Genomic DNA, 20306 nt, shown 5'->3' with positions numbered 1-20306 from the left:
CTGCACAGGGTTTATTTCCCGTGGCACAGAAGTACATCCACCCTGGAGAATGACTGTTACATGTCTTTAATTACATACTTCTTCGCACATAGTGAAGTGATAGATGTGCCTAAGATAAAGTTAGGTATAAAAGCCATTTCAGTTTTGTCTCAACAATTTTGGAGGTTTACCACATCACCAGTGTTACAAAAAATAACTTTAAAAATATATTGCCAAAGTCTCAGGGAAAATAATTGCTTACTGTGCTCAACTCTAATTTGAAGAGATTCCAAAAGGCACCATTTAATATTTTCAAAGGTCCACTACATTCAAAATAAAACAGTAGCTGGTAAAAAGGGGAAATATTGAATCTTTCTCCAAAAAGACATAGCAGAAATCTGCCTCTCATCAAAAGCAACATGCCGTAGCCCTTAAAATAATGCCATGTATATTTGAGATAGTTGGTAAATCTAGGATTTCAGTAGGGAATATAGTGACAGATCACTGAAGTGAGTGAATCTTAGGTTTCAGAATAGACTGGTTATTGTTACTTGGGATACTATGATTTCCAAAATGATATCTTAGGACAGTTTTATAAATAGCATATAACTTCCAAGTTACAACATCCAGGCTGCTATTCAATACTTCAATTGCTGAAGAAGAGTAGGTTGTGAGAGAAAACCACCCTTTTCTGTTGTTTGATAATAAACCAGAAATGATTTTTAGAAGTCAGAGTTTTCCCGAAGTATGCTTGAGGAAATCATTTTAAAATATTATTTTTTGCTGCTAAGGTAATGTATGACCAGATAAATCCAAACTGTAAAGGAGGAGGGGAAAAGGCCAAAAAGATGATGGCAATTATTATTGGGGTAAATTTTTTCCAATTTTTTTTAATTTGTGTGCATGTGGGGAGGGGGTATTAAATTTATATAGAGAGGGACGCCTGGGTGGCTCAATTTGTCAAGCGTCCTACTTCAGCCAGGTCATGATCTTGCAGTTCATGGGTTTAAGCCCCGCATCAGGCTCACTGTTGTCCACCAAGAGCCTGCTTCAGATCCTCTGTCCCCTTCTCGCTGCCCATCCTCTGCTTGCTCTCTCTCTCTCTCTTTCTCTCTCAAAAAGAAATAAACTTAAAAAAATTATATACAGAGATATTTTAAACAAAATTGTAGTCTGAATAACTCCTGAGGAATGCTCAATAAAAAATTATATCAAGTCCCACTTTTTTTTCCTTTGAAAATATCATGAGGATCTTTCCGTGTCATTTGAATTTCTAAAACAAACAAACAAAAAGACTCTCTTTTTATTTCCAGAATCCTGGGAATGGAATTACTCATTCAATAAGGATAAATATTTTAAAGACTATTGTTTTCTAAAAGGCTGCATCAATTATACCACCATTGTGATAGAATAATACTTGTCTCAAGATGTTAATTGCAACCCTGAGCATAATAGTATTTTGATCTTTGTGAATATGATTGGCAAAAATTATATTCCATTATTACTTTAATTTGTATTTTTCAGAATGGAAAATTGAAATTTTTAATGTATGAACACTTTTATCTTTACTCATTCATGACATGCTTGATCATATTCTTTGCCCATTTTTCTTTTGGTCTATTTGTCATTTTTTCCTATTGATTTATATGTTTTTAAAACCTTAAGGATATTATCACTTAGTCAAATATATTGCTAATATTTTCCTATTTTAACTCAACATTTTAGTTTCATAGATGAGTTTGGTCTGCACAAGTTTTGCTGATATAGGTAATCAAACCTATTAACCTTTTTCATTGTGAACATGAATAACATGTTCATGCATTGTGAACATGCAATATCATTGCATTTATCTATGGTTATGGAAATTTTAGTAGTTTGCTATTTTGAAAATCATATTTTTATCCATGTGGACTTTTTTATGTTAGGTAAATACACATTTCCTTCAAATAACCAAATTTCACAGCATAACTTGATATTTGTTGTGAAAAAGTTACTTAAACCATAAATACCCCATAGCCATAGGATAAGTGGAATGAAACTAATCAGTTAGTAATATATACTTTAATATATTCTTAGTTCTTAGGCTATTGTAGGGCTATTTTAGAGCTGTCTATTTTGTTCCTGTCAGCTACCTCTTGATTTTAGCTTAGTATCACCCTCTGTTTAATTATTATGACTTTATGATATATATCAGCTATTGCTAGTCATACTTCTTATGGTTTACTCTTCATTTGTAAAGCTCTTATTTCCTATAGTGTACATTTCCAGGTGAATTTTAGAATCATTTTATCAATTTTCCCCAAATCTCGTGTTTATGGTAATGAAATAAGTACTACTTGTTAATTAAAACAATAAAGCTTTTCGAGGTGCCTGAGTGGCTCAGTTGGTTAAGCCTCTGACTTCCGCTCAGGTTATGATCTCATGGTCCCTGTGTCCGGCTCTGTGCTAACAGCTCAGAGCCTGGAGCCTGCTTCAGATTCTGTGTCTCCCTCTCTCTCTGTTCCTCCCCTGCTCACACTCTGTCTCTCTCTCTCTCTCAAAAAGAAGTAAAAGATTTTTTAAAAATAAATAAATATAAATAAATAAATAAATAAATAAATAAATAAATGCTTTTATAATATTTAGTGTTCCCTCTAAGTAGATAACATAACTTTTTTATTTATTCAATGTTAAAAAATTCAGTTCAGTTAGATTTTCTTTTCTTCATCCATGTCTTGAACATTTCTGTTGGACTTATTGTAGGCATTTTATGCTCTTTCTCATTTTGCTGTTATGAACTGACTCCTTTCCCTCCTTCCAAATTCACTGAGATAATAATTATGTATCATATAGGGGAGTATTAATATTTATGTCTATATCTTACATCCAACTTCTTAAACTTTCTTAGTAAATTTATGAGAGTATTTATCTTTTTCAGTTTACAGAAAAATTATCTAATCTTAAATATAATTTTTAAAAATCCTTATTTCCAATATTAACTCTGATGCTTTATACCTTTATCAGGACAAAGAACTTCAGAACAGTGTTAATACCAGACGACAGTCACATTTTACCCTGTTCATAATCTTAATTTGAATCTCTATTTTTTTAAACATATTTGTAGGTCTATAATGTTAAAGGATATTCTTTACCATAAGAAAATTTCTATTTCTTGTTTTCTAAGATCTAAACAAATCAGAGTAAATTTTATTGAATGCTTCTTAAGTAGCTCTTGAGATCACCTCTCGATTTTCTTACTATTCCTGATATTATAGTATATTTAATTAATAGATTTTTCAATATTAAATCATCTTCACATACATGAGATAGACAACAGCTGGCAGTAGCAATATTTGATGGTTCTTTTCTTTTCTAGAAAGATCCAGGGGAAAGAGTCATCTCTTCCATGAAAATTAAAAGGTACATTCAGGATGCATTATCTCTTTTGAAGATACTTCCTGGTAACTTTTCCCCCACTGTTTCTTGCCAGTAAGATTTTTTCTTTTTTCTTGGTTCAATTTAGATAATTAAGGTTTTCCTAGATAATCATCCCATTTCCATAATATACTTTTTTAGTTTTATTTTTTTATTCAATTATATTAACATACAGTGTTATATTAGTTTTAGGTGTACAATATAGTGATTCAACAATTCTATACATTATTCAGTGCTCATTAGGACAAGTGTAGTCTTAATCCCCTTCAACTGTTTCACCAATCCCCCTCCGACCTCCCTTCTGGGAACCATCTATTTGTTCTCTATAGTTAGGAGTCTGTTTTTCAGTTTGTCTCTCTTTTTCCTTATTCCTTTGTTTTGTTTCTTAAATTCCACATATGAGTAAAATCATATTATTTGTCTTTCTTTGGCTGACTTATTTCACTTAGCATTAGACCCTCTAGATGGACCCGTGCTGTGGCAGATGGCAAGATTTCATTTTTTAAAACATGTTTATTTATTTTTGAGAGAGAGAGAGAGAGAAAGAAACCAAGTGTGAGTGGGAGAGGAACAGAGGGAAAGGGAGACACAGAACTCAAAGCAGGCTCCAGGCTCCGCACTGTCAGCACAGAGGCTTAATTAAATTCACAAACTGTGAGATCATGACCTGAGCCGAAGTTGGATGCTTAACCCACTGAGACACCCAAGTGCTCCTCATTCTTTTTTTATGGCTGAGTAATATTCCATCATATACATAATGAGATACACATACACGTATACACCACACCTTCCTTCTTCCATAAGATTTTTGAAACTAATATAGCACACTTATAAATAAATATTGTTATGGCTCCTCTTTTGTTATCTATTCTCTTTGGGTTTGTCAGGGTTTCTGTTGTTGTTACATTTTCTTGCAATGAATCAGGCCTTAGAATTATTAAATCTAATATTCTTTAATATATTGATTTCCTGCTGTCATCTTTATTTTTTTCGTTGACTTTCCTTATAATTCTTATTTATTTTCTAGGGTTCTTTTGTGCTGAATGTTTAGTTCATTTATTTGCATTCCTTCAAACTGAAAAAATATGTGCCTTTAAATGTACCTCTGAATAGAATTTAAATCTGTATCCCTAAATTTATAAATGCAATTTCCTCATCACTTCATTTTCAAATACTTTGTGGTTGTGGGTTTCATTTTTCTCTTTGACCAAATGATTATGTAGGGGCAGTATCTTAATTTCTAGGAGATTTGGTTTGCTATTGATGTTATTTAAACTTCTATAAGAGAGTATTTTTTTACTAAACAATAGTATAATCTTTATTAAACTCTTATCAATCACATTATTCTAATCCTCTACATCATTTTCTTTGTTGCTTTTTCTATCAAAACTTGACCAAAATGTGACAGTCATTCACAAAAATTGATCTACCTGTTTTTATCCAAGTTTCCAACAGACTTGTTATATTTTCATTACTTAAAGGATGTTCATTGACCTGTCTTCAATTTGGACTGTGCTTTTTATAAATAGAAAAAAATCCTCAGTGTCTCTTTGACACTATTTTTCCTTTGAATTCAACTTTGCCTGAAATTAGTATTTTTTTATTTTTTAATTTTTGTCTCTTCCTATGATATCCTATATTATTATTATTATTATCATTATTGTTATTTGAACTTTTGTCGTTGTGTGTTAGGGGTGTTTTTTCATAAGCAAAAGTTGTAATATGTATACAGTCCCTTTTCCTTCTTCATTTTGACCTTTTTTGTATTTAGTCATCCTCAGTAGGAGAAATTTACTGACAGGCAGTATTTACCAACTAAGAATGTGTATGGATTCCCTTAGCCTATGTCCCTTTCCATATTTTTAATGAAGTTTTCTGTGAAAGTGCCCCCATTAAAACCCAAGTAATCGTGATAAGCAAACTGCTGGGCTGGAGTGAGAATTTGACACCATTTTCTTATTGTCCAATAATCTGATCAAATAATGTGATTGTAAACTGGTCTCAAGCATACATGACTATTGAGTGCTCCCTAGAGCCCACATTCACCTATAATGCTTTTCTTTGGGAGCTACGCTACCTGAAAGCAATGTGCCTTGACTGCCATGCACCCACTACTTTCTGTCTTCTGTTTTAAAGGAGTCATATTGCCTGATGTAGTTTAGAAGCAGAGCTACTTGGTACTGGGTACTGGTTAGAATGGAATATGGAACTGCTCCTTCTTCTCCCCAAAACAGTAATCATGCATCAGAGCCACAGAAGCTACTAGAATTCTGTGTAGAACTGACCTTGATTTCTGTGTAGGGGCATGTTCTCATCACCTCCTCTTCACCTGGTCAGTGTGGGAGGGGTCCTTAACCTAAATAGGATAAGGTGGCTGAAAATATGACACCTGACACAGGAGAGATGGGCTGACAGCAGCTTATTAGTCAGACACACTCACAGGTCAGGGGAGGAGAATGTGTCACACAGGGCCATATGGGGACTAACTTGAGAATAGAGCAACAAAGGTCTGTGGAGGGCGAGCCTGGTAGTAACAAAACAGGGAGTGACTCCTGGATCCCACAGGAGGATGTGACTTCCTGTTTGCTTGATGTTGAGGTCTGAGAAGGAGGTGAGAGCTTTAGGGTGAATACCAGTAGCAGGCAGCTGGGCTGACTAATAGGGGAACTAACCAGGTGAGGGAGGCCTTCCCCTGGGGTGAGGAGTGTGTCTGAAAGGGCAAAGAACTATGCGGTTAGGCCTTTGGGGCCCTGTGAGGCTCAAAGACATAAAGACAGCATATGAAATTTGGGGCTTTACAATACAAGGCATAATATGGGACAAGAATAAAGCATTTTCTTCTTTCATATTAGTGACTTTGTGCTGTTTATAGTAACATAATTCTATTAGCATCATTGGGGCTTTAGTAGTGCAGTTTGTAAGATGAGGATTCTACTGAGCAATGCCTCAACATACCTCTCTGCACCTTCACTCTTTAATCTGTAAAATACAAGAACTAGTCTAGATAATTCTATAGTCCTTTTGTCTCTAAAATGGCCATGATAATTTAAAATAAATAAAAACATTTTACTTAGTGTCTATAAGGTCTAATACTCCAGAGTAATTACCTATTTGCATGTCTCTTCTACAAATCTATGAGCTCTTTTTCTTAAGCAACTTGAAATGCCCGTTTTATGATACATGAAAATTTCTTAACAAATGATTTTCAAATGAACGAATAAATCTAACTGAACAAGAAATATGTGGAGAACTTCTGAGCAATGCTAAATACTTCGTGACTGTTCTATTACCGAGTGGTCTAACTTTCATTACTAACTAGCTGGTTATTCTACTAAAGTACTTAACTTGGGTTCACTGTGAGCATTAACATATGGCACTTACCACTGTTTATGTAGCACATTCTTTTCTCATGTTGTTAAACTTCCTTACCTTCCCAAGCTAAGATCTGGAGAAGTTTAGTTTGTTCCATTTTAGACCTAAAGTCTTCTCTTTGTCTCCTTTGGCAAGGATGCCCCAGATTTCAATCAGCTACTAGAAATGTCAGGTGAAAAATGGCACAAATGTGAATTACGACAATAAAAGTTTATAAGCTACTAAAATAAAGTTATAGTACCTAAGAGCTGAGTCAACTGACAATGTTAAATGGAACATTTTACAACCAGTCCTGGGATAATGATAAAAAAAAAAAAAAAGTGGCACACAGAACATGAAGAAATATCTGACAGGAAATGGGCCCGAGATCAAGTTCAGGCTACATGATTTTGTATGAGCTACTTCTAAAGTGTGTGTGGGTGGGAGTGATAATCTAAAGTTTATGGAGTGCCTCCTCTGTGTCCAACCCTTGACATCCTTACTTCTCATAACAGCTCAGTGAGAAAGGTGTTGCTGTCATTTTAGAGAGGAGAAACTGAGGCTGAAGTGGTTCAATTGGACAAATGCCCAAAAACAAAACTATTAAATAACAGAGACAATATTTGACTTCAAAATCTCTCCACCCCCAAGCCCATTCTCTTTCTATCAGTCTATGTAAAGAGATAGCTTTCACCCAAAGCTATCTCTTTACATAGACTGATAATCTCTATATAAATAAAACAAATTTTAGATTTCATGAAGTATCCCTCTGTCCAACTTGATGCTAGTGTGTGTCCTGTGCTATCAATTCAGGTGATTGTTCCCCTTACCCAGTGACAGATACAATGGCACATGCGGGGGGAGCTGGTGCTATCCTGATGGGCTGGAGCCTATCCTGATAGGCTGGTATTTGCTGTAATTGCATAATTTTTTAGAAATGTTATGTTTTACCTTTAAAGATCTTACAAAATTTATATTCTTCTCCCTCATCTGACTTTGTTATAATATAAAGATAGCCTTTTCAATTACTTATTATGGACCAAAATTCATGCTCCAAGCAGAATTAATGTCATGTTAATTCTGAGGCTTCGCATACTCTGTACAAACTCCTCTCATTCTAGCCAGAGAAACACAGTGATAAAATGGTCTAAACGCATCACATGCAAAGTGCTGATGTGAAATGAAAAGGACAGAAATATGATTGGGATATTAATTCAGGAGAAATAAGGAAATAGGACTGTTTGAATAAGGTTAGCAGGGTGGTTTAGTTCTTCCTGAAAATATGTGTGATGTTATCTCACCTTACCTTGACTTCCACCCGAACTACCCCCGTTCAAGTACAATCAAATGCTTGGTTTCTACACACACACACACACACACACACACACACACACACACACACACGAGGGCTACACAATACCCAATAGACAGACACAGACGGAAACGTTGTGTGAAACTACTCCTATCAGATGAAGGCATTATGTCAATATAGCAATAACACCATGCATTTCTATTGTAATGGAACACAAATTAATAAAATGGGGAAGTAGAACTTGCCAAACAGCTTTAAACTCAATACCAGATTTCAATTATAGGTCCAAGACACAAGCTAATTTTCATGGTTGGTCCGTAATAATAGTCATTGTTAAATGACAGAAGAGAAACGGCTTTAAATGGGAAGTGGCACAATTAATCACAGCTGTCATACTTATGTACTTGCTGACTATCAACCCTGAACAGAACATTTAATTCAAATCTCATTTAAAAGTATGCACTGTCAAGGGAGAGGCCAAGAACCATTTTCTAGCTCAGGAAGCAACTCACAACCCATGTGCCAAAGATGTTACTGAAGATCGAGTGTATCAGCACATGGACTGATTGCTCTCGTCCCACACCTCTCTTTACAACCCACTGTAGGAACTTCTATAAAAAAGCAAGAAAATACCCAAACCTTGGCATCTGACTGCTCAAAGAAGATCAATTCCTGTTCTCATAATGTATAACTTTTTGGGGGAAGACTCTGCCCATTCAGAACTCCCACTGAATTTAAGTTTTGTCCATGGTGATAGGTTTTGCCTTTTGAACAATCTTTTTAATATTCTGTAATACTATGTATCTATAACATATTTGTTAATACTAATATTCTATTGTTGTTTTAAAAGTACTGCAAAAAATAAGTGCTGCATATATAATGCATTATTTCGTATAATGTATTAAATAATAATGTATCAAAACCCACTGAAGGAAAATTGAGTGTGTGTAGAAATAGAGATAATGCATATAGATATAGATATGGATTTGGGTACAGAAAGAGAGAGAGAATTATAGCAAAGATCCAAAACAAAAGTTAAAACTTAGGAGCAAAGTAAGAGCAATTACCTTGAATCCTAAATAGTTTCATATATACTGATGTAATAGTTTTGTGTATAGAAGTTTGACATCATAAGAAAGAGGGGGATATCTGATTTAGAAGTATTAATTTGAAGGAATTACTTATCAGGTCAAAAAGTACTTTCATGTCAACTAGAGATTTCAAGTAGTTTGATAAATAGGTTCTGTGATATTATAATAACGTAATATTAGATTTATCTAAGATGTCAAAATAATGTAACATCTGGCATCTACGTCTATTATGTCACTAACCTTACAGCTAGAACTGGCTGTGGTAAATATTTTACATTTATTCAATATATATTTACTGAATAATTCCTATGTGTCAGGCACTCTAGGTACTAGATATATAAGGATGAATAAGATAGGTATACGGTTCCAGTTAAGTTAGCATAATCAGGGTTACTTTTATAGCTCAGTTCTTCTGAACCTATATTGCGTTATACAAATTAAGGTTTTTTTGACCTTCAAAATATTTGTGGTACTTTGCTTGTTATTTTACCATTAATTACAGAATTAAACGAGTCTTGACAATGAGTTTCAGATGAGCTTTTTTGCTTTGTAGATATTATTGAAGCGAATAAATCTCTATGAATAGTGGAATGATAAAATATTCACAAAAACTTACAACTCTGCAGTTGAATAACAATTACTTTTGTTCCAAACAGGCAATTGGTTTCCAAACACATTAAACAAAGGCAATTTAGAAAGCTTCTTCTTCTTTTTGGCATCATTAACGTTGTTGAACGTCCTGGGATTCTGGAGTGTTTCACAAAGGTAAGTTTGTGGTAAGATGAGCAATTTCTGAGTCCATGAAATATTGATCTGGGAACTATCACTGAGCCAACGGGAATCCTGTATGCCATGACTGGACAAATTAGCATATTAGAGAAATTTAACAGATTATTCAGAGCAAGAAATTTCAATTTAGACTTCACTTTTGCCATTGATCCTTATAATAAAATAGTGCTTTACTCGATTCTAAAACATGTTCTGAAAGAAGATATGTTTTCTCCACTATATAGCACCACTTTAGAATTAGAAATAACCATATTGATAATAAGAATGAATGAGTCATTATCATTAAAAGCAAATATCATTAAACAAATAGCTAGAAATCTAATGATGCTTAAGATTTGGATTCCATTCAGGCCTTTCAATCAGCAGTGACCATTTCAAGGTCAATAACAAACTGCAAAATCATTTAGTCAGTCACCTGAGACCAGTCAGTGGCTTATTATGTATCATCTACCATCCATCCATTGCTAGCCCACCTCTCTCTCTCACTGATGTATTTTTGGATGACTGTGTAGTTTTGAGCAAATTGTATAACTTCTCTGAGCCTCTGTTCTTATATTTGTAAAATAAAATCAAGAAAACCAACATCTTGTGGGCTTTAGGCATATGAATTTTGGTAAAGGGCTGAGCACAGTACCTGTCATGTTGTGTCAACTACAGAGATCTTTATTTTTCTCACTTCCCTCTATTCACTTATCTATTTAGTCATATTTTATCTCATCACTGTCACTTCTCCCTTGCCTAAATCATTCTTTCATTCATTGAATAAATCTCTGTTGGAACACCAGTCATGCGGTAGGTACTACATGTGATAGTAAACTAGAAGGACACAAAGTCAGTAAGTCAATAAATGTTTAGTGCCATTATGTTCCTGCTCTCACGGAGCTTATGGTTCAGTATAAAAGAGAGGCACTTAAATTTCATGCAAGGCAGAATTAATGACAAAATCAAAAGTTTTAATGGCTCCCTGAATTTTTATATTTCTTACCTTCCAAAGTATATAAGTTGTTGAATTGATCCTCCACAATATAAATACCTATCTCATTCTTGAATTGAAAGCCAAATTAGAATATCAAAGAGTCTTGCAGAAGGATCCAAGGGGAATATCCTCAGTTTTGGAGCAAAATAGAGTCATCGATGAAAACCGAAGGTGAAGGCAAAGCCTCTTTCCCCTCCATTCGTTGCCTCCAAACACATAAGTGGTGCTCATCTTCCAGTTCTCATAAACCCTGCACTTCTTACATCTTCTCCCACTGTAAGATCTGACCTTTGTCTTTTCATAAAGTAGTTTGAAAGGTAATTTTTTTAGTCAGCCCAGTTGAATCCACTTCCACTACTTGGCTGTAGAAACTTCAGCAAGCTATTTAACTTTGTTAAGCCCATTTTTTTCATTTGTAAAGTGAAAACAGTAAGAATAGCAATTGTGCCGTAAAATTGTTGTGAGGATGAGTAAATGCTCAAAAGTGTTAGCAATAGTAATAATAATGACCTCATGCTTTGCCTTATGCCTCCTTCTTCCTCCTTTTTAATTCTTCTTCTAGACTCATGCAGAGGTGTGGCAAAAATGACCAGGATTATGGGCTGAATTCATGGAAGAACTAGCACTGGAACCAGACTCTATTAGCTCGGGGATTTACTCATTCATTCATTCATTCATTCACTCATTCATTCAATATACTAAGCATTGTTCCAGGCACTAGGAAAAAAAAAAACTGAAGACAGCAAAGTACCAGTCTATATGAGCTACTATTTAGTACTCAAATTCAATTATTTAAGTGTGATTCTTTCTCTGTGATTGTTGAACAAGTGAGTTACTACAAAGAAGTGACAGATGGTGGAGTGGGGTGCAGAGAAGGAGACAAGAATAAAATGGTACAAAGCACCAAATATTGGAGGAACCAAAAGTGGGAAGGGACTAAGTGATAATAGAAGATTTATTGAGAAATAAATCTGATTCTTAGCAAATCCTCTATTTCCCTACATTTTCTTTTCCTTTTTTTCTGTTTACTTTTTGAGGACAGGGGGAAAAATAGAGACAGGATAAAACAAAGCAAGAAGGGAGGAAATTAATTTTCCAAGTGTTAAGCACTCCTATCTTGGGCAGTATGCAACACACACACACACATAACCTCATGTAATCTCTACCACCTCCCTGTTACAGAAATCTTATCACTTTTTATAAATACGAAAACTAAAGTGAGAATCTAGGTAAGTAAATTGACTAGGTTCACACACCTAGGATTCAAACCCATGTGTGTATCTTTATAAAGCTCACACACTTTCTCCTACCAGCATACTAAGTGCCACAGAAGAGCTCTCTACCTACTCTATAACAACCCCTTGACTCTGATGGGTAGGGAAGAAACCCATCCCTTCAGTTAAAGTAACCATACCCACCATCACCTGCCGATCAGCCACTCCACCGGGAAAGAATGGGTGTCACATATCAGAAGAAAAGAGAGTGGAAAATTTGCCAGCAGAGATCAAGCAGCTAAAACCAACTACATTAGTGCAAAGTCACACATTACCCTGGGTATCTATTGCCCATTGGGGTGGGACGGTCCAAGCCAGAAGTTAGGCAAGAAACTATATGGAACTTATGGTAGGAGATCAGTGTCTCTAGTGAGGAATGAATGATTTTGATTTAGTTCTATACTGATTGTGTGATTGTCAAACACTAACAAACAGTAAGTATGTGAAGAAACAGGAGAAAACACAGGTGTTCTAGAGACAGTATTATTGAAACATATTATTTAGGAGTCAGTGTTTGATTGCAATAAACATTTCATCACAATTCAATTTTTACCAAACCCAATGGTGTTCAGAGCCAGATAACAGTGACAAATCTATCAAGAACAAGACAGTCCCAAGTTATTCTTGTTCTTAAAGTTTTGAGAACAGCATATTAATTATGAAACAGCATCTTCACCAACACACAGCTGACCTTAGGTCTCTGTTGGCACCTGAGGGTACCCCCACCATGATTTTTATATTAGTGTGATACAATCCGAGTTTAAGTCCTAGAAAAAAAAGAATCTTGCCAGGGTCACTCAGATACCACCTGAGTACCATTAGGAATTATATATGAATATCAGGCAAGATTTATTTTTCATTTGTAAAAAAACAAAACAAAACAAAACAAAAAATAGCCCTCTGCCTCTGTCTGTCTTAGAGTCGTCCTCAATCAAATCTAAAAGTAGGAATGGTAACATGTCATACCTGAGGCTCTTCAGGTTGGGGGTGAAGGATGTAGGTAGATGAAATGTCTTTCCCTAGCTGAAAAGTATTACATAAACATCTCTATAGTGCTGGATAAAAATATATATCCCACATTAGATGCTGAAATAAAAAGATATTACAGATGTTTTAGGGAGGGAGGGCAAAAGGGTGTTTGTCTTTATCTCAACACCACTGTCCTTCCAGTGTGGTAAAACACATCTTTTAAAAAAAAAATTTTAATGTTTATTTATTTTTGAGAGAGAGAGAGAGAAAGAGAGAGAGAGAGAGAGAGAGAGAGAGAGAGAGAGAGCAGGGGAGGGGCAAAGAGAGGGAGACACAGAATCCAAAGCAGGGTGCAGGCTCTGAGCTATTAGCACAGAGCTTGATGCAGGGCTGAAACTCACAAACTGCAAGATCATGACCTGAGCCAAAGTCAGACACTCAACCAACTGAGCCACCAAGGCACCTCTGTAAAACACATCTTAAAGTTGATACCATTGCCCCAACTTTGTCAATGATACCATAGTCTTCTGTGCATAACTTGTCATAATTATTGAAAGCAACATAAATCAGAGACAAAAGACCACTTATTCAAGCATTATTCTTCTCTTACAGTTACTTTTAGCAATATATTGAGAGGGAAAAGCAGGTAAAATTCACTTTGGAAACTTTCACAAATCAGAAGTAGATGTTTGACCTCAGAAGCTTACATGTATCTGATAAAACCGAACTTATAGCCCATATTCACTCGTTCATTTAACAAATATTTTTGAGCATGTGCTATGCACCAGGCACTAGGAACACAGCAGTGAATAAAGCAGTTTGAAATTCCTATCCTCCTAAAACTTTCTCAGAAGTGTTTGTCTTTTTTTGTAATGTTTGTTTATTTATTTATTTTTAAGAAAGAGAAAGAGAGAGAGAGAGCACGAGCAGGGGGGGAGCAGAGGGGGGACAGAAGATCCAAAGCAGACTCTGTGCTGACAGCAAAAAGCCTCACGTGGGGCTTGAACTCAAAAACCATGGGAGCGTGACCTGAGCCGAAATCAAGAGTCGTACGCTTAACTGACTTAGCCACTCAGGTGCCCCAAGAAAATAATGTGTCTTTAAAAGTAGTGTGCTACAGGGAGAAAAGGCCAGAATTTTGAATAAGAGAGTTCCCAGCCTAGGGTCTGTCAACTACTATTCATATGAACCCCAAAGAAGTCATTTAACCTCTTAGAATTTTAGTTTCCCTATCTGTGAAATGGGGATGATTTCATCCTTCTAGGGTTGTAGTGAGAATTCACTAAGCGAGGGTGGGTATAGTGCCCTAGCATGATGCCTGGCACTTAGAAGACAGACACTCAGGAAAGCCACGTGTTCCTTGGGTCAGGAGTATAGGGTATGCATTCTAGAAATGTATTCATGGATTGTTTGACAACAGTGTTTTCTACGTGGGTTCAACACTGAATTTACAAATCTCTTGTGCATCTGAAGTATTTCATGAGTCCTGGTCTCCATGAAAACTGTAAAGTTGATAGGGTTTCAGACTTTCCCCCATCTCGCTCGTCAGAGTCATTGCAAGTTGTAAAACAGCGCCATCTAAAGGTCCTTATGAGACAACATCTCCTGAAACTCCCTTTGTCGTTTTATAAAGACTGTTCTGGTACGCAGTGCTCTTAAATAATCATCACTGTTGTGCCAGTATCTATGGACCCGTAATAAAAGGTAGACAGCACAGGAAGAAAGCAAATGATTTATCAAGTCATCTACATCTGGTCCTAAAAAAAGCTTTCTTTCTTTCTTTTTTAGGTATTGTAATCTAAATCATTTTAATGCCCAGAACATCAGTGGAAGTAATCTTGAAGAAACACTTCTCCTCCATGAAAAGTCTCAGAAATTTTATGGCAGTACACAAGAATTTTCTTCAAGTATTGATCTTTGGGAGACAGCCCTATGAAACTACATTTGGCTCTACCCATCCTATGAGCAAAGTATTCACGTTTTCTTCACCTGAACACCTTATGCATTTTAGTTTAAGAACTAATATGGATGGCAGTGACTTTAGGAATATTATCGGTGTACTTTATTTATAAAGACTAATCATGACTCTTCTGGTGAACTATTATGCTTTTGCATTAACACATTATACATTACAATTGATAAAGTAATTTCAAAGTCTGTGTTGCCTCCATGACAACAAAATGATTAGGTCCTAAACATTACTATATTTTATAACTTTTTACAATGGTGGTTCAGCCATTAAAAGCAATATAAATGCTATTTTTAGTTTTAATGTGCCAATAGAATCAAAATAATAGTATGTTAACATTCCTCCTTTCTATACATTTATTGAGCACTTATTACAGTGCCAGACCTTGTGATCATATGCCATCTATATCTGACTAAATAATAAATCTATATATGATTTTACTATATTTGATCTTCATATTATCCTATCAAGATATAAAGGAAATTTTCTCGAAATTAAAAAGCAATGTTAACTAAAACTGAGGCCCTTAACAAAGAAAGAATATTCAATCCTGAAGACATTATAAAATAAAGGTAAGTGATGGAATTATTCTGATTAAAGGAAAAAAGAAAATTGAGGAAGATTAAATGAGTGTTGAGAGAGTAATTGATGAATCAAATAGAGAAGCTTAAAGAGGATCCCTAACTCAAATGACACCTTTTGGTCTTCAATGCTACCAATTCAGATATATTCAGAAGATCGTCTTCCAAAAGACATAAATAACATTTATCCTTTGAATAAACAAAGAAATGTGGAAACTCATATAAAAAATAATAAACCAATATCAAACAAAACTAATGCCCCCTACCTTTGTAGCAATGCTTGTCAAAGTTTGGTTGAGGATCACCTGCTTTAGGAGAATCTTTCTGGCTCCTACCAAAGACTGCTTTAACCCAAATCTTTTTCCAGGAATCAGTGGGTTTAACAAACACACCCCAATCATTCTCATTCTCCCTGAAGTATAAGTGCCACTGCTTTCTAGGACAGTTCACAGCGGATAGGATAGCTGGGTTTATCAGCTGATTGCAAACGACTCTGCAATTAACCACCTTCCCTTGTGTATACCTAAAATATTTTAGATCTGTAGAATAAAAGATTTATTCATCTTGATTAGATATGATATGCATTTTTAATTGCAAAAGAGCAGCTGTAAAGCACCAGGTGTTTCTCATACTCAATTTTTTGTTTGCTTGTTTGTTTGGAGGACAAATAAAACGACTAGCTCTTGCAGACATAAATTCTTGCCTTGTAACTTTTCCAAATCTCTCTCTCTCTCTCTCTCTCTCTCTCTATTTGTGTGTGTGTGTGTGTGTGTGTGTGTGTGATCTGAAAAAATAGTGACGCCAACCCCTGGATACGTCTTACAGGTTTTTTTTGCTGCAAAGGTTAAATGTCACGTTTGCAATCTGGGTTTAATGAACATCCAAAATATCAAGAAACCTTTGAACACCTCACCTTAGTACAAAGTGAGTAGCTCTGGCAGTCTCTCCCACTATTAGAAAAAAGGGTCTGTTTTATTTTGTTATGTTGTGTTTTTCCCCCCCAAAAAATTTGCCTTCATTTCCCCAATTTCTACACGGTAATAGAAAAAAGTGCTCATTACGCTTTCACTCCTCCTTAGAGATGAAAAGAGATCTACAGACTTATAAAGTTGACCCAAAGCAAACACCAAAAGAGCTTAGAATTCTCACATTGGGGTTGACACTTGCGATTAGCTAAATTGCGGTAACTACACATGCTTCCATTCGGAACAGGATACATTCACACGGCAGTTTCTTCTCTAGAGCCTAGCAACATTATCATTGAGCACCTGGAATAGTTTAGGCATTAAGTGTAATTGGTTTTGCTTTACATAAATCTGTAGCTTTGTAAATAAGCGGAGCATTTCAGCTTCTATATAACACCAATTAACTTAAAGGGATGTGTTGTTTGCAGAAGCCTGCTGGGTCTGTACTGTATTTCTCCCATAATATGCTCAGTGGCGGGCAAAGTTCTGGGTCCCTGCAGTGTTCCATTTACTCCCAGTCACTTGGTGCCAAGGGTCTGTACCCAGACACTCATTTGCTCCATTTTTCAGTTGTGAAAGATTGAGAAAATGAAGTCTTCCCTAAAAAGCACCTTCTGTGCTCTATTTTTGTCCATGAGTGAGACCTGAAAGGCAAGGTATTTGAAAATGTTTTCTGTGGCCCGCAGAGCACAGGTCTGACCCCATCTGATTCTGTCCACAACAGTGACATCTCTTTCCTCTTCCATTTTTTCTTGTAGCACTTCAGTCCAACGCAGCCACTACATTGAACTCAACATCAAGAAAACCATATCCTTAGTTCACGAATTTGCTAGTGAAAGTGTTTCCACCAGAATGACTTTTTTTAATAATACCCAAAAATCTGCTCTTGCAAGTTGTTAAATTTTTCCAAGCTCCTTGGATATTTCCCCCTTGTTATCTCTTTACTCCACTTAATCCCTTATCTCTCATATCCCCTCAGGTAATGTTGATTTATAGCATTCATTCCACCCCGGCCAACCTCTGATTCTCTTGGTTTCTGAACTTGTTTTATCGACCATCAGAGTAACAGTACCACCAAAAAGAACAGCTCATGATTCCAAAAAGTTTCCTATCAATATCATGCGATTCACAAATTGAGGAAAGAAAAGCACCCCTTCTGAACACTGTCAGGATTCATTGTTTTATGGACACAGAGCTTCAGCCTTAGTTCCCTGAACGGGTCCAGCAGTGGGCATATACCATCTCCACTGCAAGAGAAGCTGCATACAATTACCAGTCACAGACTCACTTCACTCACTTGAGTGAAGGCCTCAAATAAAATCAACAGCCAAGCGATGACAGCACACCTGAAATGCAGGTGTGAAATGTAGGTCTGCTTGTAGAGAACAGCGATATTAAAGGAACCACGACTAATGACAACTCACATCTATGTCACCCTTTACAGTTTATAGGTTGGTGTCACGCATATCATCACATTTGCTTAGCGCCACCCCTTTGGGAGGTGGGCACATTTTGGCATGCCTGTTTTATAAATGAGAAATTGCAGCTCTGAGACATTAAGTAATTTATCCAGACTCACAGAGATAGTAGATGTCACAGTCAGAACTTGAACCTGCGTCTATCTGTCTCTAAAGTGCCAGTTCCTTCTACAAACAGCACTCATAATGTCACCAACACTGGCACATCCCCAACCGCTTAGGCGAAACACTTCTCTACATCATCTAAAAGGAAACAAGAATGAAAGGAAAGACCATGGCGGGGTTAGAGACCCTAACAAAATGGTTAACAAAAAACAGGAATCTTTCTAACATCTCTTCCCCCTCACTCAGCTTCTGTGGAGCAATGTGTTGTCTTCATGTGGAGCTTAGGGTGTCAGAAGCACCCCACTGAAAAGACCCAGAGTGACCATGAGGGCAGGGGTTTGGGCTCAAAAACATCCTTTCCTTCTTTCATCAAAATGCTCTGGATGTGCTACAATTCATTCCAAACTGCCTTAGAAAACAATTCGAGGAAAACAAATTTACCTCCAAAAATATTATTAATAATTGTGAAGACTCCGGTAGTACTTGCTAAGGGTAAGGCACTGTTCTAGGTGTTTTGGGTATATTAGTTCATTTAATCATCACAATAACTCTATGAGGTAAGTACAATTATTAACTCCATTTTACAGATAAGAAATAGGAAGCATAGAGAAGGTGATGACTTTGCAAAGGTTATACATATACTGTGGACAGAGTAAAAATTTGGACCTGGAGAGTCTGGCTACAAAATCCAGGGTCTAGCCTTCTCTGTATATTGCCTCTCAGTTTAGCTGTTGTCTGTAGTAGATTTTTAAATAATCTCAAGGGGATTCCAGGGAAGGCAATGCCTTAGCCTAATGGATCTCAGTCTTTTCTGTCCCAACACATAAGAATATGACTTCTTCCATAGGTAATTGCCAGATTGATTCTTAAGGAGAAAATTTTAACACCCCTAAGTTGTGCTCTCATCCTCCCCCTCTGTGAATAATTACTGCCTTCTGCTTAAACCCAAAGGCATGATTCTATGGGCAGAATTTTAGGGGACTGAGACTGGGTGGCTTAGTCGGTTAAGTGTTCGACTCTCGATTTTGACTCAGGTCATGATCTCATGGTTGGTGAGGTCGAGCCCCAAGTCAGGCTCCCTGCTGTCAGCGTGGAGCCTGCTTGGGATTCTCTCTCTCTCTGCCCCTCCCCTGCTTGTGCACGCACACGCATGCTCTCTCTCTCTCTCTCTCTCTCAAAATAAATAAACATTAAAAAGAAAAAAAGAAAAAAAAGAACTTCATGCACTGTGGCAGTGGATTGGTACATCTATCTAATAACTATTGTATGGCTACTTTCCCAGTGATCCTTAAATCACATGTGAGCCATCTGTTCCTCACATAAAACATCCCTTGCTAGGTCAAGATTGGAACCTGAGGTCAACTAGACTCTCCACTTCCTTAGCATCTGTATAGATTTTGAGGATTCCTCCAGGCTTGTTATCTAGTAAGTGTGAAATTGTCAAAGATAATCAAGGATAGTGATGGCAAGTCTCAATCTCTCTGTCTTTCTCTACCTATCTCTGTCTCTGTCTTTCTCTGTCTCTTATTCCTTGTCTTTTTCTGTCTCTTTCTAGCTGAGTGTCCCAGTAAGATTGCCTACAGTAGAATAGATGCTATTTGACAGCCCAGATCACTTCCCTAGGTGATACACTGTCACTAGTCCACTCAGAGAGCTTGCTAACTATAAAATAATAATAGCACCCAAACCCTAATCTTTCATCCATCTTAGACAGGTTTGACTCCTTCTACTGGCTGGGAATCCAGTTGTTTCTTAAGCATGCTAAACCACCAGTGACCAAATCTTTTATAAATACAGTAATGAGTCTACGACAAGTGTCTATTACCATGGTAGCAGCAATCCAGGAGCACATTTAACAACATTTATGCAAAGAGCAAGGCTATAGTTCTACCAGGGATAAAAGATGGAGAAAAAATGGAATCAGTGAGAGGCAGAAATTCAGCACAAATCAGGAGGAAGTCACCATAACATCAAAGATACTACCAAGAAAGTACACATGTCATCATCATGGACAGTTTTCATTTTCCCAAAGCAATCTCTTGAAGCAAAATGA

At 36.4% G+C, this 20306-nt stretch overlaps 1 protein-coding gene across 1 annotated transcript in view; it reads left to right on the top strand.

Moving 5' to 3' along the window:
- The window catches only part of SLC15A5 (solute carrier family 15 member 5), an 84480-nt gene extending 69389 nt beyond the window's left edge, over nt 1-15091 (top strand). The window contains exons 8-9 of the mRNA XM_047065543.1: nt 9804-9912; nt 14944-15091. Coding sequence (XP_046921499.1) covers nt 9804-9912; nt 14944-15091 — 257 coding nt within the window. The remainder of the gene's footprint in view (nt 1-9803; nt 9913-14943) is intronic.
- The last annotated feature ends 5215 nt before the right edge of the window (nt 15092-20306 follow it).

This window comes from Lynx rufus, unplaced genomic scaffold, assembly GCF_022079265.1.
Source record: "Lynx rufus isolate CCGP_SWC_20201006 ecotype Redwood Valley unplaced genomic scaffold, mLynRuf1.p SCAF_7, whole genome shotgun sequence".
NCBI classification, from domain to species: Eukaryota; Metazoa; Chordata; class Mammalia; order Carnivora; family Felidae; genus Lynx; species Lynx rufus.
This window is presented reverse-complemented; position numbering and strand designations above follow the sequence as displayed.